Source organism: Rana temporaria, chromosome 13 (genome assembly GCF_905171775.1).
Source record: "Rana temporaria chromosome 13, aRanTem1.1, whole genome shotgun sequence".
Classification (NCBI taxonomy): domain Eukaryota; kingdom Metazoa; phylum Chordata; class Amphibia; order Anura; family Ranidae; genus Rana; species Rana temporaria.
In genome coordinates this window covers 52,395,271-52,422,708 of record NC_053501.1, presented here as the reverse complement: position 1 = coordinate 52,422,708, position 27,438 = coordinate 52,395,271, and the positions used below count along the sequence as shown (strand labels likewise).

Below are 27,438 nucleotides of genomic sequence, written 5' to 3'. Positions count from 1 at the left end.
TGTGCCCCGTACTGGATACTGATTTTACTGCTACACCGGGCAAAGGGCACCATGCTGAAGTCGGCTCTGAGCTCAGTGTACGGTGCGGCTCTCCCGCCCCATGTCCGGCTCTGCTCTCTCCCAGGCTCGGTGCTCCATGTCCGGCTCGGTAAAGTTGCGGGTGTCCCCGGAGCGCTGCCTGTTCGATGATCCTCTCCGGTTAGAAGTGATCGGGCTGATCCCCGGGCAGGAGGTGTCTCTCCGCACCGAGCTGACCGATGACGACGGGGAGTCGTTCACTTCCCTGGGTCGGTACCGAGCCGGGAGCGGAGGGGAGCTGAAGCTGAGCCGGAGCCCGGCGCTGGAGGGCGGCACGTTCACCGGAGTAGAAGCGGAGGGGCCCCTGTGGGCTCTGGAGCCCCGGAATGGTGTGAGGAGAATGGCGAAGAAGGACGTGAGGAGACCCCTGACTGTCCGCTTCTCCCTCCACCAGGAGCCGGCCGGAGATGTGCTCAGCACTGCCGTCCAGGAGAGGAGCTTCCTGAGGGAAGGAGTCAGCAGAATCCCGGTGAGGGAGGGCAGAGTGCGGGCCACTCTCTTCATACCGCCTGGTGAGTGACCCCCTGGGCAGGGGGGCATCGGGGTCACCAGGACAGGGGATCGGGGGCACTTGGTGTGACATGAGTGATTGGGTGTGACATGGGGGATCAAGTTCATCACAGGGGGCGCACTGACCATTCGGGCACTGCCCGTTGGCCCCATGCCACTAGGGAGCCCCATCAGGGTGGCCAGGTTTAGTAAAACCAGGGACGGTATGTAAAAAATCTGTGTTTTTTTTTTACATCTGTCCCTGATATGTCCGATAACAACATGCTTTTCATGTGAAAATCCTGGGCCCGGATTCAGAAAGAATGGCGTAACTTTCGGCGGGCGTAGAGCATCTCATATACGCTACGCCGCCGTAACTTAGAGAGGCGAGTACCGTATTCAGAAAGAACTTGCGCCCTAAGTTATGGCGGCGGAGCGTAAATGGGCCGGCGTAAGCCCGCCTAATTCAAATTATCAAGGCAGTGGGCGTGTTGTATTACAATGAGCCCTGACCCCATGTAAATGAGGGGCCGAACGAACGGCGCATGCGCCGTCCGTGGACGTATCCCAGTGCGCATGCTCAAAATCACGTCGGCTAGAATGCCTAAGATACGTCGAACACTGCCTACGACGTAAACGTAACCAACGCACTGCCCTATTCACGTATGACTTACGTAAACAACGTAAATTTCGACGGTCGTTTCCGACGTCCATACCTTAACATGACTTACCCCTGCTTTATGAGGGGTAAAGTTACGCCTTACGTAAACAGCGTATATTAATACGCCGGGCACAAGTACGTTCGTGAATCGGCGTATCTAGGTCATTTGCATATTTATAATGGGAACGCCAAAAGCGTCCAGCGTAACTATGCGCCCACGATATGCCAGCGTAGGCAAGTTACTTGGGACGGCTGAAGCCATATTTTTGGACGTATCTCGCTTTGTGAATCGGCGCAAAGATGCGACGGCCCACATTTAAAATTACGGCGGTGTATCTGGAGATACGCCAACGTAAATGCTTTCTGAATCTGGCCCCTAAGATTTTAGCTGCCCCGCCTCTGCACTGCCTCCTGGCTTGGTGACCATCTGTAGGCCCGGGGGCCCCATAATCTTCTATTGCCCGGGGGCCCCCATGAGTTTTCAGTCCACCCCTGGTTCATCAGGTGTGACCTGGAGGAACATCAGGGAAACCAAGAATGACATGGGAATGGGGTCACCAAGGATGACACAGAGGAACATCAGGGTCACCAAGGATGACACAGAGGAACATCAGGGTCACCAAGGATGACGCGGAGGAGCATCAGGGTCACCAAGGATGACACAGAGGAACATCAGGGTCACAAATGATGACACGGAGGAACATCAGGGTCACCAAGGATGACACAGAGGAACATCAGGGTCACCAAGGATGACACAGAGGAACATCAGGGTCACCAAGGATGACGCGGAGGAGCATCAGGGTCACCAAGGATGACACAGAGGAACATCAGGGTCACAAATGATGACACGGAGGAACATCAGGGTCACCAAGGATGACACAGAGGAACATCAGGGTCACAAAGGATGACGCGGAGGAGCATCAGGGTCACCAAGGATGACACGGAGGAACATCAGGGTCACCAAGGATAACACGGAGGAACATCAGGGTCACAAAGGATGACACGGAGGAACATCAGGGTCACAAAGGATGACACGGAGGAACATCAGGGTCACAAAGGATGACACGGAGGAACATCAGGGTCACAAAGGATAACACGGAGGAACATCAGGGTCACAAAGGATAACACGGAGGAACATCAGGGTCACAAGGGATAACACGGAGGAACATCAGGGTCACAAAGGATGACACGGAGGAACATCAGGGTCACAAAGGATAACACGGAGGAACATCAGGGTCACAAAGGATGACACGGAGGAACATCAGGGTCACAAAGGATGACACGGAGGAACATCAGGGTCACAAAGGATGGCACGGAGGAACATCAGGGTCACAAAGGATGACACGGAAGAACATCAGGGTCACAAAGGATGACACGGAGGAACATCAGGGTCACAAAGGATAACACGGAGGAACATCAGGGTCACAAAGGATAACACGGAGGAACATCAGGGTCACAAGGGATAACACGGAGGAACATCAGGGTCACAAAGGATGACACGGAGGAACATCAGGGTCACAAAGGATGACACGGAGGAACATCAGGGTCACAAAGGATAACACGGAGGAACATCAGGGTCACAAAGGATGACACGGAGGAACATCAGGGTCACAAGGGATAACACGGAGGAACATCAGGGTCACAAAGGATGACACGGAGGAACATCAGGGTCACAAAGGATAACACGGAGGAACATCAGGGTCACAAAGGATGACACGGAGGAACATCAGGGTCACAAAGGATGACACGGAGGAACATCAGGGTCACAAAGGATGGCACGGAGGAACATCAGGGTCACAAAGGATGACACGGAAGAACATCAGGGTCACAAAGGATGACACGGAGGAACATCAGGGTCACAAAGGATGACACGGAAGAACATCAGGGTCACTAGGTGTGACATTATGACAGATTGGGGTCACCAGGTATGACATGGAGCAGCAACCCCCAACATTGATGTCAGTTGATGCACCCCTAACATTGGTGTTGGTGGTGGTGGTGGTGGCGGCGATGATGATGGTGGCTGTGGTGGTAATGATGGTGGCGGCAATAGTGGCGGTGGTGAAGCGGCTGTAATAATACAGCTAATGGCGCACTGCTCCCCGCCAGCCCCTCCTTCCCTCCCGTCCGCCGCAGGTGCTTGTACTGTACGCATCGCAACATCACCTGGGACGGACGAGAAGAGAGTAGGGACTGGCGGGAGCAACGCACCGTTAGCGGTATTATTATCGGGTGAGTTAAGCTTTTTTATAGACACCAGGGCTGTCATTGGAGGGAGGGGGGGCGGGTACAGATGTATTGGGGCCCCCCCATGGGCCCGGGGAGGAAGGCCCATCTCTTCTGGTCCCCCCCCCCCCACAGTGTCCCCCTGTGTGCTCTCCCTCCCCCAGTGTCCCCCTGTGTGCTCTCCCTCCCCCAGTGTCCCCCTGTGTGCTCTCCCTCCCCCAGTGTTCCCCTGTGTGCTCTCCCTCCCCCAGTGTCCCCCTGTGTGCTCTCCCTCCCCCAGTGTCCCCCTGTGTGCTCCCCCCCAGTGTCCCCCTGTGTGCTCCCCCCCAGTGTCCCCCTGTGTGCTCCTCTCCAGTGTCCCCCTGTTTGCTCTCCCTCCCCCAGTGTTGTCCCCCTGTGTGCTCCCCCCAGTGTTGTCCCCCTGTGTGCTCCCCCCAGTGTCCCCCCTGTTTGCTCCTCCTCCCCCAGTGTCCCCCTGTGTGTTCTCCCCCCCTGTGTGCTCCCTCCCCTGTGTGCTCCCCTCCAGTGTCCCCCTGTGTACTCCCCCTCCCCCAGTGCCCCCCTGTTTGCTTCCCCCAATGTCCCCCTGTGTGCTCTTCCCCCTGTGTGCTCTCCCTCTCCCAGTGTCCCCCTGTGTGCTTCCCCCTCCCCCTGTGTGCTCCCCTCCCCCCTGTTTTCTCCTCCCCAGTAGACATGTGAACTGCCAAAAATATAGTTTTTTTCGTTTCATTCGTTTTTTCATTCGGAATTCTAAAAATTCGGAAATTCAAAAAATTCGGAATTTGGAATCAAATCTTCCAAATTTCCCATTTTTAAATTCTAGATTTTCGAATTTTGGAGTTTTGAATTTCCAAAAATCGGAAAAAAAATGTAAGAAAATCAGTAAAATTCGAATAATAACTAATATGAACTATTAAATCGCTGAAAAAAGACAGCCAAGGCTGGTATCTGTCCCTTAATGGTGCTTAAGGCAAGTTTTTGATCCACTCCCCGCTGCAAAAAATAGCAGGACCCTGGAAACCGAATATGTACGCGGACGCCACCCCATCTCCTCACACATAGAGATGTAGGCTTTCCACGTGCGATGATAAATCTTCAGAGAAATTGACTTTCGTGCCCTCAGCATGGTGGAGATTACCGAATCTGACAGACCTCGGTCCCTTAGCATCTGACTTTCAACCGCCATGCCGTTAAAGCCAGCGATTGTAAAGCGGAATGGAGTATAGGACCTTGCGACAGAAGTTCCTCTTGCTTTGGCAGTCGCCAAGGAACATCCGCCACCATCCGAACTATGTCGGTACACCAGGGACGCCGAGGCCAATCTGGGCCAATTAGAATCATGGAATCCCCTCGGTCTCCACTCTGCGAAGCAGACGAGGGAGAAGTTTAAGCGGGGGGGAAGGCATAAATCAGCCGATAGTGCCCCCATGGAGCCACCAATGCGTCTGCCGCATCCGCCCAGGGATCTTTGAACCTGGCCACGGACCTCAATTCCTTCCGATTCAAGTCAAGAAGCCAGGAGATCCACATCTGGCGTGCCCCATCTCAGGCAAAGTAGTCAAAATATATCCGGATGTAGCGACCATTCCCCTTGGTCTAGCAACTGCTGACTTAGGTAGTCTGCTTGCTAGTTTTCTACGCCCGGAATGTACACAGCTGATAGAGCCGGCATGCGTCGCTCTGCCCACCGCAGCATGTGAGCGACCTCAAACGCTGCAGCCTAGCTCCTCGTTCCTCCTTGATGGTTGACATACGCCACCGCCATGGCATTGTCCGACTGGATCCTGACTGGGAGTCCCTGCAGCCTCCGTGATCATGTGGAGAGGCACCTGATCACCCGAAGTTCCAGCACATTGATCGGCAGGCGGGATTCTTCTTGCATCCAGCCACCCTGTGCCGACTGTACGCCCCAAACTCCCCCCCAACCGGTCAGGCTGGCATCCGTCGTGATCACCATCCACTAAAGAGGAAGAAACGACTTCCCGGACTGAAGGGCAGGAGACCTCAGCCACCAGACCAGGGAATCCCTGACTAGCTGGCTCACCCGAATCTGACAAGCCAGAGACAACGGAGACTTGTCTCATTTGGACAGAATCTCCAAGGAGGAGTCCAGAATCAAGCCCAGGTACTCCAAGCGTTGAGTCGACACCAAGACCGACTTCTGGAGGTTCAGTACCCAGCCAAACTCCCAAAGAGTTTGACTGGCTATCGCCACATTCTCCTCTGGAGCAGAAGCTGCTCTCAGAAGGAGATCGTCCAGATAGCCCATGATTACGATTCCTCGCTGTCTCAGTAAAGGCAGAATCGGGCGAGCACCTAGGTGAAAACCCTTGGTGCCGATGCCAGGCCAAAAAGGGAGAGCTACAAATTGGTAGTGGTCGACCCAGACCACAAACCGCAGAAACCTCTAATGCCTGACGCATATGGGGACATGCAAGTATGTGTCCTTGTTGTCCAAGGGCGCCAGAAAATCCCCCGGATGGAGTACAGCGACCACAGAGCGAACTGATTTCATCCTGAACCCTTTAACTTTTACAAAGCAGTTGAGGGCCTTGAGATTCAGGATCAGACGGACCCCATCCTTCTTTGGGACTACAAACAGATTGGAGTAGAATCCCTGAAACCTTTCGGGCGATGGCACAGGTACTATCACCCCGCGCCTCAGCAGGTCTTACACTGCCCCAAACAGGGCGTCCCGATGCGCCGGAAGAAGATGAAGGTTGGAGGGAAAAAACCTGTTTGGCAGACAAGAAAGAAACTCTATCTTGTATCCTGATGACACCACCTCGCAAACCCACTGGTTGAAAGGAGGGAGGTCCATCGAGCTGCAAACTCCCGAAGGCGTCCCCCACCTTCATGCAGCCGTAGATTTGCTTGCACACTTGTTTGGTTTGCGAAACCAGGGACGCTTCTGTCCCTCAGCGGGCACCTTGTCGGCCTGGGAACGCTTACCTGTGGACCCGGGCGGATGAAAAAAATCGCTTCTGAGCAGAAAAGGAGGTCCCTGGCCTACAGCGTGGCTCCTTACTTTTTCTGGATTGTGGGAGCAGCTTACTGTTACCAACAGTAACATTCTTAATAATGTCATCCAGCGAGGCTTCAAATAGCCTCTCCCCCTGGAAGGGCAAATCTTCCAGAGCCTTCTTAGATGCCTGGTCCCTAGACCAGCATTTTAGCCTAATCAGGCGACTCAGCACCACAGCAGAGACTGAGGCTCTAGAAAGTAAAGGAGCCGTGTCTAAGGCTGCATCGATACGCTACGCCGCCGTAACTTAGTGAGGCTGGGGCTGGATTCACAAAGAACCTGCGCCCTAAGTTTCGGTGGCGTAGCGTACATCTGCCGGCGTAAGCGCGCCAAATTAAAATTCTGAAGAGGTGGGCGTGTTTTATGCAAATAAAACATGACCCCACATTAATAACATTTCTCACGAACGGCGCATGCGCCGTCCGTGAACGTATCCCAGTGTGCATGCTCCTAATCACGTCGCAAATAATCAATGCTTTCGACGTGGACATAATTTACGCAAAGCCCTATTCGCGAAAGACTTACGCAAACGACGTAAAATTTTTAAAATTAGAGGCGGGAACGACGTCCATACTTAACATTGGCTATGCCTCATATAGCAGGAGTAACGTTACACCGGAAAAAGCCTTATGCAAACAACGTAAAAAAAATCCGCCGGGCGCACGTACGTTTCTGAATCGGCGTATCCAGCTCATTTGCATATTCTACGCTGAAATCGACGGCAGCGCCACCTAGCGGCCAGCATAAATATGCAACTAAGATACGACGGCGTAAGAGACTTACGCCAGTCGGATCTTAGCCTAATTTCGGTGTATCTTGCTTTCTGAATACAGAAAGAAGATACGCTGGCGCAGCTTTGAATTTACGCGGTGTATCAATAGATACGCCGGCGTAAATTCTTGCTGAATCTAGCCCTGAGTCTTTAAGTGGTTAAACTTCTCTCATTTACAGACCGAAGTTCATTCATTTGATCTAAAGAACAAAATGTTACAATGCTTATAGTTATCTCAGCGGCTGAGGAATGTTGTGATACTTGGCAGACTGCCTGTTTTTTGTTTTTTTTACAGCTGTTGGCTTCAGCAGAGAATTCTCTGTATAGAAAGAATCAGGAAAATGCTTTGTTAAGATTGCAAGGTGGAAAAAAAAATCACGATAATGATTAATCGTGCAGCTCTAAGTATGACCTAAAAAGACAAAATTTAGGTGCCGCTTAGGTAGAGAGGTAAAGTCCAACTAGACAGCTGCAGCCAGGGATAAGGAGCGTGTCCTAGCTCCAAGCTGCAGCAGTGTTAAAGGAAAAGATCCCTATGTCGCAATTCATGAAACAGATCCATGTGCATGAAGTGAGATGAATGGCAGCCTCAGCCCAGACTCCAGCAACGCATTCCGCTACACTACTTGGAGCTTAATCATGGGGAACCCCATGATTAAGCTCCAAATGGTGGAGCAAAATGCGTTAGAGGCTTGGAGCCGTAGCCTGGCTGGAGTCTGGGCTGAGGCTAACATTCATCTCACGTCATGCACATGGATCTGTTTCATTAAAGGAGTTGTAAAGGAAAACATTTTTTTTGCTGAAATGACTGTTTACAGGGTATAGAGACATAATAGTTAACTGATTCCTTTTAAAAATGATTAAAAATAGATAAAAAGCAATCATATAATGTACCTACAGTTTCAGTTTAGTTTTTGCATGCCGTTTCCTGCTCTGTGATGTACAGAGCCAATACAGGGCAGTGATGGTTTGTAAAACGAAACTGATTGGTGTTGAGGGGTTTTAGACACACAGTAATCACACCTCCTTGATTAGTGACCACAGAGAGAAAGCTCCCATTACTTTTTTCATCAGGAAAAAGACAACCAGGAAGTGTTCAGAACAGAGAAGGATTAGAGCAAAAATGAACATGAGGACATGAAACCAGCACTGCAGTAAGGTAAAGGAAGCTATTTAGCTAAAAAATTTTTTTTCCTTTAGTGACCCTTTAAATGTGACATGGGGATCTTTTTTTTTTTAAAACAATTTTTATTGGTTTTACATTGACATACACTTCCGGAAAGGAAGAAAGGGAACATTAGTTGTCACAAAGTCAGCATTAGGTGGCATAGAAACAAACAATCCAAACCCCCATGCCCCATCCCCTCCCGGGCATAGCTGCACCATCCCTCAACGGAGGGGTATTTTGTCACCAGGTGACCCAGCCTGAGCCCAAGCTGGTACACCGGCACAAACATTTGGCTGTCAGCCAAGGAACAGATAGAAACATAACATACCATACACCTCCGACATTCACTCCAACTCACACCCTCATACATCCATACTGACCTCGTATCCCCTCACCCCCCACGCCCATGCCCCCCAGCCCAGGCCGCCCGGAGCCCCCCCCCCCCGCCCACAGCCAGTTATGGCTGAGAGAGAGGGGTGTCCCCCCAAAAGGAGTCCGCTATGTCCAACCAGGGCTGCCAAATTTTGTAAAACTTCTTGGGACAGGCCCTTCCCTTATATATACACTTAAACATAGGTAATACCTTATTCACCATACGATACAACATTTGGATATTCGGGGCCGAGGCACTTTTCCAATGTAACAAAATCAGTTTCCTGGCATAGAATAGAACAGTTCGTATTAAAGTTCGAGCATGGGTGGAAGGTACAGAGTCATTTAGCACCCCCAACAATCCGGTCTCCGGGGCGAGGGGAACAGAGATGTGTAAAGTGTCCTTAAAAAAAGAAAATAGATCCTTCCAATATAGTGAAACAGCTGGACATGACCAAAACATATGTGAATAGTTGGCCTCCGTGGAGTCACACCTGGGGCAGGAAGCACTGGGATTCAGACCCATACGGGCCAACCTGGCAGGGGTATAGTGCAATTGGTGGATGAACTTAAATTGTATATATTGATCATTAGAGCCTATGAGATCAAGGAAGCACGCCTCCGAAGCCTCCTCCCATCCCTCCTCGGACAGCCCCGGAATATCCACCTCCCACTTTCTTTGGGCAATTTGAAAAGGTTCAACCCCCACAGAATGTAGGCGTGTATAGAACACTGTGACCAATTTCTCTATGTCTGAGTATGACATGAGAGCCTCCAGAGGCGATTCTGTGAGCCCCTGGGCCAAACCCCCAAACTGTGCCCGAACCGCATGGCGGAGGGAAATGTATCTGAATAGAAATTTCACCTGTATCCCACTGCGAGCCCGCATTTCTTCAAATGAGAGAAACCGATCATTGATAAAAATGTGGGAAGCACGCGTGATCCCAACCCGGGTCCACCACCCAGAGTCGGGATGGTCCAGGAGCTCAGGGAAATTTGCATTATACCATAGGGGGGCCTTAGGAGATACCCCGCCTGAGTCAGTGAGCAAGTCATTGCCCTCGTGCCACGCCAACCAGCCTACCTCTGTCGGAGCATAACGGGAGCATCGTCCTGCCCTCGACCTGAGGAGGTCGTCGACCAACGAGTCCCTGGAGCCCACTTGAGCAGTCAGTAGAGCAGTGGAGCATGATGGGGAGGCCTCCAGGAACCAATCATAGACATACGTTAGTTGAGAGGCTATAAAATACCGACGTAGGTTAGGGCAAGCCAGACCCCCCTCCAGTTTAGGCGCCTGGAGAGAGGCCCTGGCCATGCGAGGGCTCGATCCCTGCCATAAAAAGGTGAAAAGGATCGAGTCAAGTTTTTTAAAAAGTTTCTTTAACAAAAAAATTGGGGATGCCCGAAACACATACAAAAATTTTGGAAGGTAAATCATCTTGAAAATGTTCACCCGGCCAATAAGGTTAAGTGGCAAGGAGGTCCAGGTTTTGAGCCTAGTCTCCATGTGTGTAACAATTGGGGTAACATTTAGAGTTTCGTAGGAAGACAGGTCTGCGTTAACATTTATCCCCAAGTATTTAAAGGTAGGTTGAATGGACAATTTGGACCTTGAGAGGTAGGAATAATCGAGCGTAGGGCCTATAGGGAATGCAACCGATTTTTCCCAACCAACTCTCAACCCGGAGACCTTCCCAAATTCCTCCACCACCCTCATCAGGGAGACAAAGGACCGCTCCGTTCCGTCGAGGTAAATCAGGGCGTCGTCTGCGTATAGAGATATCTTTTCAGAGAGGGAACCGTAACAGATCCCAGCCACCTCCGCCGTCTGTCGCACCGCCAGAGCCAAAGGCTCAATGGCCAATGCGAACAGGAGTGGCGAGAGCGGACAGCCCTGCCTGGTACCCCTCTGCAAAGTAAAAACATCTGAAACATCTTTATTAGTGCTAACCCTGGCTCTGGGATTGGTGTACAGCAAGCGGACCCACTTGATGAATCGGGCACTAAAGCCCATTCGGTGCATGGCCTCCCACAGGAACGACCAGTTGACGGTGTCAAAGGCCTTTAGTATGTCCAAAGACAGTACCAAACCCCCCATTTTCTTGGCCTCAGCCTGGTGAATGTGCAAATAGAGTCGCCGGATATTGTCGTACGTACACCTTCCAGGCATGAACCCCGCCTGATCCCTGTGAATAAGATGGAGAATGACCTTCTGTAATCTTAGGGCCAGAACTTTAGCTAGCACCTTCACATCACTGTTTAGAAGCGAAATGGGGCGGTACGACCCACATAGCAACTTGTCCTTGTCAGGCTTAGGGAGCACCACAATCAGGGCTTCACACATGGAGGAGGGGAGCTCACCCTCCTGCAGGGCCTGCCCAAACAAGGAGTGTAACTTCTGTGCCAACTCTTCTGCGTAGTTTTTGTACAACTCGGCGGGCAAGCCGTCTAACCCAGGAGCCCTATTTGGGGGAAGTGAATGAATAGCCTCAGTGACCTCTTCTACCGTTAGGGGTTTGTCCAGTATCGAAACATGTGATTCCTCTAGGACTGGGAACCGAAGAGATTCTAGGAATCCCAATGTCTCTTCCTCTTCTGGGGGGGGAGGGGCGGCGTACAGATTTTCATAAAAGGATTTAAAGGCCTGATTTATTGCTATGGGGTCCGAAGCGACAGAGCCATCCGGCAACTGAATACGGGGTATCGTCCGATCCACGTACTCCGTGCGGGACAGAAATGCCAACATCTTGCCATTCTTACCACTATGCTCAAGTATCCTAGCTGACAAATATAGCTGTTGTTTCCGCGTCACATCCACCCTGTGAAGGTCAAGGGCTCTGTGCGCCCCCACCAGGGCCCCGTGGGAGTCCGGGGTGGGGTGCGCAGAGTATTGAGCCCTGGCCCTCTCCAGGGAGGACTCCAGGGCCAAAAGAGCGGCCCGGGAGGATTTCCTATGACTGGAGATGTTAGAAATGTATGAACCCCTCACCGTCGCCTTAAAGGCGTCCCAGGTGGGACCAAAGGAGGCCGACCCAGCGTTATCCCCCCAATAGTGGGACATATCCTGCCTGATCTGTTCCTGAAATTCAGGCGCGGAGACCCAAAAGGGACTGAGCCGCCACACCCGAAAGGAGGGTCTATGACCCATCACCAATTCCACAGTCATTGCGGAATGGTCGGACAACGTCTGAGGTAAATGGGAAACTGTCTGTACACTGGGTATCAAATCCGGAGTCCCCAGAGCATAGTCCAGCCTGGAAAGAGTACGGTACGTCCGGGACTGGCATGTATATTCCTGAGCCCCTGGATGACTGAGCCTCCAGAGATCTACATAACCGAAGGAGTCACACCACTGACTAAACAGCTTAGAGTCATAGGGGATGGGCCTCAGGCGGTCCCGCACAGGGTCGAGCACCGAGTTGAAGTCACCCACTATAAGGGCAGCCATAACCGGGAAGGTAGCAAATTGCACACTTAAGTCTGTAAAAATGTCTGCCGTTACAGGGGGGGGGGCGTATACCACTACCAACAGTAGTGGCGTGGCATGCACTGTGCATTGGAGGAACACATACCGACCCTTGGGGTCTAGCACCACCCGTTCGCAGGAGAAAGGGAGACCCCTCCTCACTAAAATGGAAACCCCCCGTGCATAGCTAGAATAGGTGGAATGGAAACCATGCATAACCCAACATTTCTTCAATGCCATAACCTTTGAACCCAAGAGATGCGTTTCCTGCAGACATAAAATATGGGGGTTGTATGCCTTAAGGAAATCAAACAACAAAGCCCTCTTAAATTTAGAGTTTAACCCCCGAACATTCCATGAAATACACTTTACAACAGACATGTTAAAGCTTTAAATACAGTGGGACACAAGGCGGATCAAGTGACAGTGACCCAGACAGGGCACAGGCGGGGGGAGCGAGAGGACCAGAAACCCACACACACAAGCACACAACACGCAACACCACATGCAGGAAATCAATCACACTCCCAAACGTACACATCTTAAACAGCAACCCTTCACAATTAACCCCTGCCAGGCCCCCAAAAAAACACGGGGCTGGCTTTAACCCCGAACTACCTGTGGACACAGGGAACATGGCCCGCCGCAGGCACGCCAGCAAGCGAGTTAGAAACAGTCAATGTTCACTTAACTGACATAAACGTGTTTCAAACAGAACGGTATTAGGCTGAATAATAGCAGCACAGTCACCTTGAGGAGACCTTAGTCCTCTTGTAACGATGAGTATCTGAAAAACCTCCTGCCCCGGAGGCATTCTGGTGGAGCGGAGTTCAACAAAAGAAAAAAGCCCCAAGGGGGGCTGTCCCATGTAAGAAAAACGAATATATGGAAAATAAAACAGCAAAAGTAGAGGAATCACCCATCGGATGCCCTGTCCGAGGCACGGCCAGGCTGGTGCAGGGATTCAAACCAGGATAAGGCGTTGGCAGGGGTTTGGAAGAAATTCACCTGGCCCTGGTGTACCACTCTCAACGTAGCAGGAAACAGCATAGAATACTGGATGGTCTTCTCCCTCAGCTTCTGCTTGACATGCTGATATTTGGCTCTCGCGGTCCGGACCGCAGGGGAGTAGTCCGGGAAGAGGGACACCGATGCGTTGTTAATCTTTAGGCTCCCCTTAATCCGGGCGGCCCTCAGGATAGAGTCCCGGTCCCTGTAGTTAAGGAGGCGCATTACCATAGTACGAGGGGGGCCTCCTGCAGGCAGCGGCCTGCCCGGCACCCTGTGGGCCCGTTCCAGGACAAAGCAGGGGGATAGGCAGTCCTTCCCAAATTCCTGGGTAAACCAGCTCTCCAGGAACGCCACCGGGTCGGATCCCTCGACCCGTTCAGGAAGGCCCACCAAGCGCAGATTGTTTCTGCGTAAACGATTCTCCAAATCGTCCATTTTGTCCTCTATTGCGCGAAGTTTTACACCCTGGGCTTTAACAGTAGGAAGGACGGGGCCCACATTATCCTCCAGGTCACTGATACGGCGCTCTGTCTCCTTAACGCGGTCCCGCATCTTGTGCATGTCCTGGCGCATAATAGTTATGTCCAGCTTAAGTTCCTCCATCTTTCCCATAGTATCAGCATGGTTTACCTTCAGTAACTTAAGGACCTCCAGCAGCGTAGGCTCCGGCTCCGGGCCTTCCTCCAGGCCATCCTCGCTGGGCGACCCAGGGGCAGGCAGCACTGGCGTGGTGGAGGACCTGGGAGAGGGTGGGGGAGATGATTCCGGGTCGTCTGCAAACAACTCCGGCGTAGATGCCAAAGAGGAGAGTGGCGCGATGCTGCGGCGGCCATCATGGCCGGAGCGCGTGGTGACATTCATCCTGGCCGCGGGCTGTTTTTTCCTCTTTCCCATCCACCAGACTCCTCCGAAAAGTATCCCAAGGGGTCCCCCGAGGGATTAGCAAGGTTACCCGACGGTGTATAGGGGCAGGATGGCAGGATGGTGCAGGATTGTACAGAGGGATCACGGAGCTGCTAGGAAAGACGTCCGCTTACATGCCGCTCCAGGCCACGCCCCCCCTGACATGGGGATCTTTACCTTTGTCCTAGTATGCTTTAATTATTGTTAGAAAACGATATTAAGGAACATTTAGTAGATGAAACTCTTGATCAAATCTACCGTATTTATCGGGGTATTGCGCGCTCCAGCGTATAGCGCGCACCCCTAAAGTGGACCCAACATTCCTGTAAAAAGATTTTAGTACTTACAGTTTTGATGTCTTGCGTGGCGTCCATCGGCGGCCTCGTCGGGTCCGGCGTCTGTCTGCGGCTTCGGGTGTCCTCTTCGTCGGGTCCGGCGTCCTTCTGCGGCATCCTCCCCGCTCGATCCCCCCTTTCCCGCGGCGACTTTGAATACTGCGCCGGCATATACCGAGCGCAGTACACTCGTATATAGTCGGCAGGCTCGGCTATTCTCGCGCTCACGTCCTGTACGTCCAGGACGTGAGCGCGAGAGGAGCCGAGCCTGCCAAACTATACATGAGTGTACTGCGCTCGGTATATGCCGGCGCAGTATTCAAACTCGCCGCGGGAAAGCAGGTATCGGCGTATATCGCGCACCCACGATTTTGCCCTGATTTTCAGGGCAAAAAAGTGTGCGGTATACGCAACGGTATTTGTTTCCAGCTAGATGAATTACACTAAACACTTATAAATGTTGAATGTCTTCTGTCTCCTGTATAGGACCTGGCCCATTTCCTGGCATCATAGATCTGTATGGAACAGGGGGAGGTCTCATGGAACACAGAGCCAGCCTCTTAGCCAATCATGGCTTTGTGACAATGGCACTCGCCTTTTATGGTTATGACGACCTCCCCAGCCATCTAGGTGGGCTTCGTCTGGACTACTTTGGTGAAGCTTTGGAGTTTTTAAAACAGCAACCAAAGGTATTCCTATACAATCTCTAAATAATATGACCCGGTTTTGAAGGTTCTCCAGTGCACCATAAAGAATAGATGTGCTGCTTTTATGCAATGCTGGTCACACAAAAAAGTGTGTTAAAAAGCCAATTAAAAAGATGTGAATAGAGCCTTAATCCCCATGAACAGGGCAGGACTTAGGGTGGTGGGGGCCCCTGGGCTTGAGTGTTGAAGGGGCCCCCTGGAGCCGAGAATTGGGGGGGGGTCGAAGATGTTGAGCGAGGGGGGGATCATAGTTGTTGAGCGGGGGGGGGGGCATTAAAGCATTAAAGCTGTTGAGCGGGGGGGCGAATTGAAGTTGTTGAGCGGGGGGGCGCATTAAATTTGTTGAGCAGGGGGGGTGCCTCTCACCTGTGCACGGAATGTGTCGGCTCTCTTCCCTTAAGCAGACATCCACACACCGCTCCGGTTCCTCCTGGGGGGTTTTGCAGTTGTTGAGCGGGGGGGGAGTGCCTCTCACCTGTGCCGACAGCCGGGGCCACAGACTGTCATTAGCCCGGCTGTCGGCTTTCTTCCCTTCAGCAGTCACAGTCCTCCACACACCGCTCCGGTTCCTCCTGCTTCCGTGCTGCCTCCTCTTGCAGTGCGGGAAAATTAACCCTTTCGCGGGACTGCGGGAAGAAGCTGTCTGTGTGGGAAAGTCCCGCAGAATCCGTGCGTGTTGGGAGGTATGCGCAGGGCGGCTATCAGGAATTTTGGGGCCCCTTGCTAGGTTTGCCACCTGTCCAGGAATCACCCGGACAGTTCGGGTTTGGGATCTTGTGTCCGGGTTTCAGTCTGCCTGAAACCCGGACACATTATTTAGACTGGGCTGTGGCTCCCCAAGTAACTGAGGTAGTCACACAAAAATCTGTTTCCATTCGGGAGATGCGGGCCGATGTCTGGGGGCAGGTTTGGCATCACTGAGGGGGAGCCATGATGTCAGCAAGAGCAGTTTGGCCACACCCACTGTTTGCCGCAGCGCGCTGCATTGCCACTCTCCTTGAGGCACCCAAAGGTGCCCCAGGTCTTTTATAATCCTATTGTGTATACTACGAAAAGAATGTGCCCTGTGCCGCTATAGTGTTCGGGTGTGGCTTAAGGCATGGGCCCCCTGGAGCAGAGAACCGGGGGGGTCCTTCCGCCTGAAATTGAGAAGCGGGGGGGGGCCTTTACAAAAAAAAAGAAGAAATAAAGAAAAATATATATACAGTACAGACCAAAAGTTTGGACACCCCTTCTCATTCAAAGAGTTTTCTTTATTTTCATGACTATGAAAATTGTAGAGTCACACTGAAGGCATCAAAACTATGAATTAACACATGTGGAATTATACATAACAAAAAAGTGTGAAACAACTGAAAATATATTTCATATTCTAGGTTCTTCCACCTTTTGCAGCAGACACATCTCTAGAACTGTTAAGAGGAGACTGTGTGAATCAGGCCTTCATGGTAGAATATCTGCTAGGAAACCACTGCTAAATAAAGGCAACACGCAGAAGAGACTTGTTTGGGCTAAAGAACACAAGGAATGGACATTAGACCAGTGGAAATCTGTGCTTTGGTCTGATGAGTCCAAACTTGAGATCTTTGGTTCCAACCCCCGTGTCTTTGTGCGATGCAGAAAAGGTGAACGGATGGACTCTACATGTCTGGTTCCCACCGTGAAGCATGGAGGAGGAGGTGTGATGGTGTGGGGGTGCTTTGCTGGTGACACTGTTGGGGGTTTATTCAAAAGTGAATACTGAACCAGCATGGCTACCACAGCATCTTGCAGCGGCATGCTATTCCATCCGGTTTGCGTTTAGTTGGACCATCATTTATTTTTTAACAGGACAATGACCCCAAACACACCTCCAGGCGGGGGAAGGGCTATTTGACCAAGAAGGAGAGTGATGGGGCGCTGCGCCAGGTGACTACCTCTTGAAGCTCATCAAGAGAATGCCAAGAGTGTGCCAAGCAGTAATCAAAGCAAAAGGTGGCTACTTTGAAGAACCTAGAATATGAAATATATTTTCAGTTGTTTCACACTTTTTTGTTCTGTATAATTCCACATGTGTTAATTCATAGTTTTGATGCCTTCAGTGTGAATCTACAATTTTCATAGTCATGAAAATAAAGAAAACTCTTTGAATGAGAAGGTGTGTCCAAACTTTTGGTCTGTAAAAAAAAGGGGGTAACCATCTGGGGCCATGGGTCCCTCTGGGCCCTTTAATAAAAAGAAAAAAGAAACCTCTGGGCCCTTTAAAAAAAAAAAAAAAAACATTTATAAAAAATACATAAAAAAAGAGAGGTTGCCATCTGGGGCCCTGGGGCCTCTGGGCCCCTCTGGGCCTTTTAATAAAAAAAAAAATATATATAAACAAAAATAAAAAAATAAACATTTATAAAAATAAATAAAAAATGGGGGGTTGCCACATGGGGCCCTGGGGACCTCTGTAAAAAAAAATATATATATATATAAAAAAAGGGGGTTGCCATCCGGGGGCCCTGGAGACCTCTGGGCCCTATATATATATATATATATATATATATATATATATATATATATATATATATATATATATATATATATATATAAAAAAAATTTTTAATAAAAAAGAAAAAAAAAAGGGGGGTTGCCGTCCGGGGCCTGGGGGACCTTTGGACCCCCTAAAAAAAAGGGGGTTGCCATCCAGGGGCCCTGGAGACCTCTGGGCCCTTTAATAATAATAAAAAATATATATATATATTTTTTATATATATATAAAAAATATATTAAAAAAAACATTTTTTTTAATAAAAAATAAATAAAAAAAGGGGGGATGCCGTCCGGGGCCCGGGGGGCCTCCGGACCCCTAAAAAAAAAAAAAAAAAAAAATGTTTTTTTTTTTTTTTTTAAAGGGGGCCCCCTATTGGGCGGGGCCCATGGGCTTGAGCCCAGTCAAGCCCAATGGTAAGTCCGGCCCTGCCCATGAACATTGGATGTAGTTGTATATGTGTCGTTGTGCAGATATAACAGTCTGGTTTTGAGTCAGGCTGAGAAGTCGCCGAGGTCTTGTTACCCTAGATACACTAACCCCTTTTTTAGTATAGATGTCATCTGGGATGAGGCAGTGATGCCAAATCCTGAGATGATTAATAATTGCCCCTCCAAAAAAGGCATATTTACTTCCCACATGGTATAGCCATACTGGTGGATAATGCACTTAAAGTGGTTGTAAATCTTTTTTTTTTTTTTTTTTTTTCGAAATAACAAACATGTTCTACTTACCTGCTCTGTGTAGTGGTTTTGCACGGAGCAGGCCTGATCCTCCTCCTCCTTTTGGGGTCCCATGCCAGCACTTCAGGCCCCTCCCTCTTCATAGGGTGCCCCCACAGAAATGGGCTCGCTCTCAAGTTCCGCTGCTGCATTCATTGATCGCTCGGTCCTGGCACCTCCATCCTTACTAAGGGAAACAGGCAGTGAAGCCTTACAGCTTCACTGCCAGTTTCCTACTGCGCATGCGCGACTCACGCATCGCTTTATGAATGGCTGCCTCCTGGGATACACACAGAAGGCAGGGCCGCTCATTCACCAGAAGACACCGCAACAGAGTGGAACTCCACTTTAAGGCTTTAGAACCACTTTAAAGAGGAACTTCACCATAATCATAATAATAAAATAACACAAAAAGAACCTTTACAAATGCTAATGACAAACAGGCACGTTTAAATACAGTGGGCCAGATTCATGTAGATCAGCGGATCTATAGATCCGCTCGATCTACGTGATTTAAGATCCGCTCCCGCAAGTTTGAGAGGCAAGTGGGTAATTCACAAACCACTTACCTCCAAACTTGCGGCGGCGGATCCTAAATCCCCCGGCGGAATCCAAATTCCGCGGCTAGGGGGAGTGTACTATTTAAATCAGGCGCGTTCCCGCGCCGATTTAAATGCGCATGCGCCGTCCGGGGAATTTCCCGGCGTGCATTGCTCCCACTGACGTCACTAGGACGTCAGTGGTTTCGACGTGAGCGTGACTTGCGACGCGCGTGTTTGTGAATCGGCGTACGCAAACGACGTTAGAAAATTCAAATTTGACGCGGGAACGCCGGCTATACTTAACATTGGCTGCGCCTGATAAAAGCAGGGGTAAGTATACGACGGGAAAGCCGCTACGGAAACGTCGTAAGAAGACTGCGTCGGGTCCGCGTACGTTCGTGAATTTGCGTATCTCGCTGATTTACATATTATTCAAGGTAAATCAGCGGGAACGCCCCCGGCGCCATTTTTAAATCGAAAATAAGATCCGACAGTGTAACACATTGTAACACTGTCGGATCTAGCCCTATCTATGCGTAACTGATTCTATGAATCAGGCGCATAGATAGGACCAGTGTAAGTCAGAGATACGATGGTGTATCTGTAGATACACCGTCGTATCTCTTTGTGAATCTGGCCCCGTATCTCACAAAAGTGAGTACACCCCCTCCCATTTTTGTAAATATTTTATTATACCTTTTCATGTGACAACGCTGAAGAAATGACACTTTGCTACAATACAAAGTAGTGAGTGTACAGCTTGTATAACAGTGTAAATTTGCTGTCCCCTCAAAATAACTCAACTGGAGAGTTTAACCACTTAAGACCCGGACCATTATGCAGGTTAAGGACCTTGCCCCTTTTTGCGATTGTGCACTCTTGAGAAGTGGAAATTAAGGGGGGATATGATCAACATGTACAAATATATAAGGGATCCATATAGTGAACTTGGTGTTGAGTTATTGACTTTACGGTCAACACAAAGGACAAGGGGGCACTCTTTACATCTAGAGGAAAAAATATTTAATCTCCAAATACAGAAAGGTTTCTTCACAGTAAGAGCTGTGAAAATGTGGAATAGACTCCCTCCAGAGGTGGTTCTTGCCAGCTCAGGAGATTGCTTTAACCACTTGACAACCAGGCCAATTCTGACACTTCGCTCCTACATGTGAAAATCATCATTTTTTTTGCTAGAAAATTACATAGAACCCCAAACATTATATATGTTTTTTTAGCAGAGACCCTAGAGAATACAATGGCGGTCATTGCAACTTTTTATCTCGCACAGTATTTGCGCAGCAATTCTTCAAACATGTTTTTTTTGGAAAAAAGTTTCATGCTTTAAAAAAAAATAATGCATAACGTGGAAGATGAAGTTACGCTGAGTAAATGGATACCTAACATGTGACGCTTCAAAATTGCACACGCTCGCGGATTGGCGCCAAACTTCGGTACTTAAAAATCCCCATAGGCGACGCTTTACAATTTTTTACTGGTTACATGTTTTGAGTTACAGAGGAGGTCTAGGACTAGAATTATTGTTCTCGCTCTAAAGTTCGGGGCAACACCTTACATGTGTGGTTTGAAAACCGTTTTCATATGCGGGCGGGACTTACCTTTGCGTTCTCTTCTGCATGTGAGCACACGGGGACAGGGGCACTTTAAAAAAAAAAAAAATGTATTGTTCATTTTACCAAAATTTATTTATTTTTGACACTTTTAAAAAACATGTGATCACTTTTATTCCTATTACAAGGAATGTAAACATCCCTTGTAATAGGAATATGACATGACAGGTCCTCTTTACAGTGAGATATGGGGTCAATAAGACCTCACATCTCACCTCTAGGCTGGGAAGCCTAAAATAATAAAAAAAACAATCCTGGCTTCCCAGCCGAGGCGGCGCCGTTTTTTTAATGCAGAGGCCGGGCGTGACATCATAACATCGCCTCCGGCGATCATAGAGACTTCGGCGACCATCTGGTCCGCCAGAAATCTCTATGGTCAATAAGCGGGGCCGGCGGATCCTGTCACTGACTCACCGATCGCACAGGTAAGTTGGTAAAAGCAGCGGCAGGAGGGGGGGGGGGGGCGTCCCCTTTCGCCGCCCATAAGAATGATCAAGCGGCGGAACAGCTGCTATAATCATTCTTATGGTGTGCAGAATCGCCAGCAGAAAATGCCGATATCTGAATGATGCCTGTAGCTGCAGGCATCATTCAGATATCACTGCACTAAGCCCATGCCGTTAATTTACGGCCATCGGTTGTTCAGTGGTTAAGAAAGGTCTGGATACTTTCCTAAATGTACATAATATAACTGGGTACTAACATGTATAGGTAAAGTTGATCCAGGGAGTATCCGATTGGGATCAGGAAGGAATTGGATCATGCTCTGCTGTGGTTTTTTCCTTCCTCTGGATCAACTGTGGGTATAGATTTGGGTACATGGGATTGTATATATTTTCATTTTATTTATGGTTGAACTAGATGGACTTGTGTCTTTTTTTCAACCTGGCTAACTATGTAACACACAGACATCAATGTCTAAACCACTGGCAACAAAAGTGAGTACACCCCTAATTGCAAATGTCCAAATTGGGCCCAATTAGCCATTTTCCCTCCCCCCGGTGTCATGTGACTTGTTAGTGTTACAAGGTCTCAGGTGTGAATAGGGAGCAGGTGTGTTGAATTTGGTGTTATAGCTCTCACTCTCTCATACTGGTCACTGGAAGTTCAACATGGCACCTTATGGCAAAAAAGGATCTTAGGATCTGAAAAAAAAAAAAGAATTGTTGCTCTACATAAAGATGGTCTAGGCTAAAAGAAGATTGCCAAGACCCTGAAACTGACCTGCAGCATTGTGGCCAAGACCATACAGCGGTTTAACAGGACAGGTTCCACTCAGAACAGGCCTCACCATGGTCGACCAAACTAATTGAGTGCACGTCCTCAGCATCACTATCCAGAGGTTGTCTTTGGGAAATAGACACAAGAGTCCTGCTAGCATTGCTGCAGAGGTTGGTGGGGTGGAGGGTCAGCCTGTCAGTGCTCAGACCATACGCCGCACACTGTATCAAATTGGTCTGTATGGCTGTCGTCCCAGAAGGAAATCTCTTCTAAAGATGATGCACATGACATGGATTACTGGAACCATGTCCTGTGGTCTGATGAGACCAAGATAAACATATTTGGTTCAGATGGCGTCAAGCGTGTATGGAGCACAAAAGACAAGTGTGTCTTGCCTACAGTCAAGCATGGTGGTGGGAGTGTCATGATCTGGGGCTGCATGAATGCCAACATGTACTGTGATATACTGAGGCAGAGCATGATCCCCTCCCTTCAGAGACTGGGCCGCAGGGCAGTATTCCAACATGATAATGACCCCAAACACACCTCCAAGATGACCTCTGCCTTGTTAAAGAAGCCGAGGGTAAAGGTGATGGACTCCAGACCAAAACCCTATTGAGCATCTGGGGCATTTCAGGGGCATCCTGAAATGGAATGTGGAGGAGCGCAAGGTCTCTAACATCCACCAGCTCCGTGATGTCATCATGGAGGAGTGGAAGAGGACTCCAGTAGCAACCTGTAAAGTTCTGGTGCCCAAGAGGGTTAAGGCAGTGCTGGAAAATAATGGTGGCCACACAAAATATTGACACTTTGGGCCCAATTTGGACATTTTCACTTAGGGGTGTACTCACTTTTGTTGCCAGTGGTTTAGACATTAATGGCTGTGTGTTGAGTTATTTTGAGGGCACAGAAAATTGACACTGTTATACAAGCTGTACACTCACTACTTTACATTGTAGCAGTTATTTTTTTTAGTGTTGTCACATGAAAAGATGCAACAAAATATTTACAAAAATGGGAGGGGTGTACTCACTTTTGTGAGATACTGTAAATGCAGGCTTTTTATTCTTGCATACCTTATTCTTCTTTTCCTCTCCATACTTTTTATGGTGGCGACCTCCCTTTTTCTGCCTGGAACTTTGGGTCTGCATCCCAGAACATATGACAGGGAACATCATTTAAGGGGGGGGGGGGGGATTACTGATGATGTAGTCTTCCCAGGATGCCTCTGTGAGGCCGGAGCTGTATCACCAGTGCCTCATTCATCTGGAAAAAGCATACCGTATTTATCGGGGTATTGCGCGCACCCGCGTATAGCGCACACCTCCAACCTGGAAGGAAAATTTCAGAAAAAAAAATACTTACAGTTTGAATGCCCCTCATCGGTGTCTTGCCCGGCGTCCATCGGCGGTCTTGTCCAGTCCGGCGTCCGTCTGCGGCCTCGGTGGTGTCCTCCCGCGCTGTCTCTGAGTCGACATATACCGAGCGCAGTACACTCGGGCACGCTCGGCTTTTCAGGCATAAAGGCTAGGAGGCGTCACAGAGCGCGAGCGAAGCCGAGCCTGGCCGAATGTACCCGAGTGTACTGCGCTCGGTATATGTCGGCGGCGCAGTTCAAACTCAGCGCGGGTATCGGCGTATATCGCACACCCACGATTTCCCCCTTATTTTAAGGGGAAAAAAGTGCGCGGTATACGCTGATAAATACGGTACTTGGTGATGAAAAAGGCTTGCATTGTGAATAAGTGATTCCATGAATTATTATTTTTTTTTTTTAGTTCTGATTTTGTAGAATTCAAAATTCGATGAAAGTGTTTGGGTACAACAGGGAATACTAAAACAAAGTCTTTAATGTTTTTGTAGGTTAAAAAACAAGAAATTGGAATTATAGGTCTTTCTAAAGGTGCTGACCTAGCAATCACAATGGCAACATTCCTACCTGGAATAAAGGCAGTTGTCAGTATATGTGGCTGCAATGCAAACACTATGGCCCCATTACCATGTGATGGCTTTGTGCTCCCATGCTTGGGGTTCAGTCCTGAGAAGATTAAGTTTACAGAAGCTGGAATTGTGGATATTTCAGAGTCTACGTGTGACCCTATGGACCCTGCGTTTCAAGAGTGCCTCATCCCGGCTGAAAGGTCCTCTGCTGCCTTCCTCCTCTTATCCGGTCTCGATGACAAGAACTGGCCCAGCGCATTATATAGTAAGCAGTTTGTTGCACGTCTCAAAGAGCACAAGAAGGAAGTTGAATCATACTGCTATCCTGGGGCTGGCCATCTGTTGGAGCCTCCTTATTTTCCTCTGTGCAAGGCTTCCTATCACAAGCTATTGGGAATGTCTATGTTATGGGGAGGTCAGCTTAGAGCACATGCTAAAGCACAAGAAGATGCATGGAAAAAGATCCTAAGATTTTTCTCAAAGCAACTAAAAGCCAATACTGCAGCACACAGCCACCTGTAAATACCCGATGTCAATAAGATCTCAAATGTACAATTTGTGATATGCTCAATGAATAAATACAATTTTAAGTAATTTGCTATTTTGATTGTTCTTGTCTGCAAGTCATCTGCTATCTCCTGGGGTGTCCAGTTTTTCCCCCAACAATTATATCTGCCCAATGTATGCTGGAAGCTATTTTAGGTGGTTCTAAAATGGCCTCATGCACACTGGACGTTTTTGGACGTTTTTACAGCAGCTGTTTTTGGCTGTAGTTTTTTTCTACTGTCAATAAACTCTCCATCATGTTATCCTATGTGTCCATGCACACATAGGGCCAGATTCAGAAAGAGATACGACGGTGTATCTCCTGATACGCCGTCGTATCTCTGAGTCCTGCCGGTCGTATCTATGCGACTGATTCAGAGAATCAGTTACGCATAGATATTCCTAAGATCCGCCAGGTGTAAGTGTCTTACACCGTCGGATCTTAGGCTGCAATTCCAGGCCGGCCGCTAGGTGGCCTTTCGTTTTTTTTTACGCGACGAATATGCAAATGAGGAGTTACACCGATTCAGAAACGAACGACCGCCCGGCGCTTTTTTTTTTACGTCGTTTGCGTTCGGCTTTTTCCGGCGTATAGTTACCCCTGGGTCTATGAGGCGCAGCCAATGTTAAGTATGGCCGCCGAGTTTTAAAATTTTTACGTCGTTTGCGTAAGTCGTTTGCGAATACGGATGGACGTAATTTACGTTCACGATGAAAGCAATGACGTCCTTGCGACGTCATTTAGAGCAATGCACACTGGAAGATTTTTACGGACGGCGCATGCGCCGTTCAAGTAAAATGTAAAAAACGCGGGGTCAAGGGAAATTTAAGTAAAACACGCCCCCTACATCCCCATTTGAATTACGCGGCCTTACGCCGCAACACATACGCTACGCCGCTCTAACTAAGGGCGCAAGTTCTTTGTGAATAAAGAACTTGCGCCCAAAGTTAGAGCGGCGTAACGTATCGGAGATACGTTACGCGGGCCGGACAGATACGCCAATGTATCTGAATCGCTCGGCTCCTCTCGCATAAAGGCTAGGAGGGGGCACAGGGCGTGACCGCGAGCTGAGCCGAGCCTGGCCGAGTGTACCGCTCTCGGTATATGGCGGCGGCGTTCAATCACAGCGCGGAAAGCGGGTATCGACGTATATCACGCACCCACGATTTCCCCCTGATTTTAAGGGGAAAAAAGTGCGGGGTATACGCCGATAAATACGGTACTTTGAACAACAGGTACCAACAGACCCTGCCAGATGTTGACTAGAGCCCCTTAGAGGTTGTCAACCTTAAGAACTCTAACAAAAAACATGTTCCTGCTTTCAGTACTTACCATTGGGTCATGTCGATGGGTTTTTTGATTGTTTTAAGAGGATTTTGCATTTCCATACAAATATCTATGCTTGAAGCAGGTCAGAAGGAGAACAACCACAGGTCAAATGCTCCTGACAATGAATTCTGAATGATTTCAGAAGCATCTCAAACTGATGCCATCAACACAAGCCCAAAACCCATCAACACATTCCCTTAGGAAGACTGCTCATTGTGTTGGTCAACCAATAGCGAGACAAGGCCGATCCCAAGGTGGCCACTCTTTGCATTTTTGCAAGCTATGAGGTATTGTATGGGTGATCAAACATGATTCATAGGCACCTGGGACCGATTGCTACGAACATTATGTACTAGACTGAGCAGTATGTGCTACACTTTTAGGTGCTTTGAGGGAAATAGTTAACCAGTGAGTCAAAACATTTTTTTTTATTGAGTAATAGTTTATAAACCTGATCATTGATGAGCAAAAAGTATGTGAAGTTCCAAGATAATTATAAATTGAAAAGAAGGTCATTGGGCGGTTTAATCAGTTTGTTGGGTTTTTCCGGTTCAAGTAAAAAAAAAAAAAAACACACAACAACATTTTTTTTTTATTTAAGGACTTTTTATTTTAGACTTTTTTGAGTAAAAATGATGTATGGTGGGATTTGCTCTGTATACCAGATATCAAATCAAAATCTGTTGATAAATTTGTCTGTGGTATGCTCAGCAATCAGAATGTGGGGGGCTGTCTCAGCTCCTTTAAATGAAGCAAAACAAATCATCTGGATTAGTCATCTTGTATAGATGATTGTAGATTAGCTACCACTGGATCTGTATTGGGAACATTGAATTCAAAGGCTGAGGCTGGGTTCACACTACTACACTACTTTCATCCTACTTTGCTCTGCTACATTGGTCCTACATTTATCCTACATTGGTCCTACATCCATCCTACTTTCATGAACAGGATACTACTTTGGTCCGACTTCAATGATATTCAATGGGCCTGAAGTAGGATCAATGTAGGACCAAAAGTAGTACAGGGAGCATTTTCAAAGTCGGACCGACTTGTGTAGGATGCTACAAGACGCTCTCATAGGGAAACATTGAACACAGAGCAAAGTAGGATCAAAGTAGTGTAGTAGTGTGAACCCAGCCTCAGCCATGGAAGGGGTAGTCTAGACTTTTGTACAGTTAAGGCACCCTTGAACATTTTGCACAATCTTAAGGCACTCCATCCAAAAATGTAAAAAAAAACGAAACAAATAGTTTTACATAATGCAGGAGCATCCACATACATAGGAACACCCAACCTTATGCCGCATACACACTATTGGAGATTCCAACAAGAAAACCGTGGATTTTTTCCCCGACTGAATTTTGGCTCAAACTGTTGCATACACACGTTCACACAAATGTTGTCTGAAATTCCGACCACCAAAAACGCAGTAACGTACAACACTACAACGAGACAAGAAAAATTAAGTTTAATGATTTTGTGCATGCGTCAAATTGATTCCGAGCATGTGTGTTTATTTGTGCGTTGGAGTTGCATACAGACGATCGCAATTTCCGACAAGAACTTTTCCCATCGGAAAATTTGAGAACCAGCTCTCAAATTTTTGCTATCAGAAATTCCGACAGAAAAAGTCAGATGGGGCCTACACACAGTCGGAATTTCCAACCAAAAGCTCACATCGAATTTTTGTCGGAAATTTTGATCGTGTGTATGCGGCATTAGAGGTGATTTATTTTTACAAGGCAATATACCTTTGCACACCGGTACTGACTAGTAC

The 27,438-nt window shown here is 48.6% G+C and overlaps 1 protein-coding gene across 1 annotated transcript; it reads left to right on the top strand.

Annotated features, from left to right (window-relative positions):
* LOC120921143 (acyl-coenzyme A thioesterase 1-like) lies at positions 1–24,376 on the top strand. Its single transcript, XM_040333828.1, has 3 exons — positions 1–590; positions 14,993–15,195; positions 23,705–24,376. Exons 1-3 carry the CDS (start codon positions 101–103, stop codon positions 24,302–24,304), a joined length of 1,293 nt encoding a protein of 430 aa, XP_040189762.1. The 5' UTR covers positions 1–100; the 3' UTR covers positions 24,305–24,376.
* Positions 24,377–27,438: the final 3,062 nt, after the last annotated feature.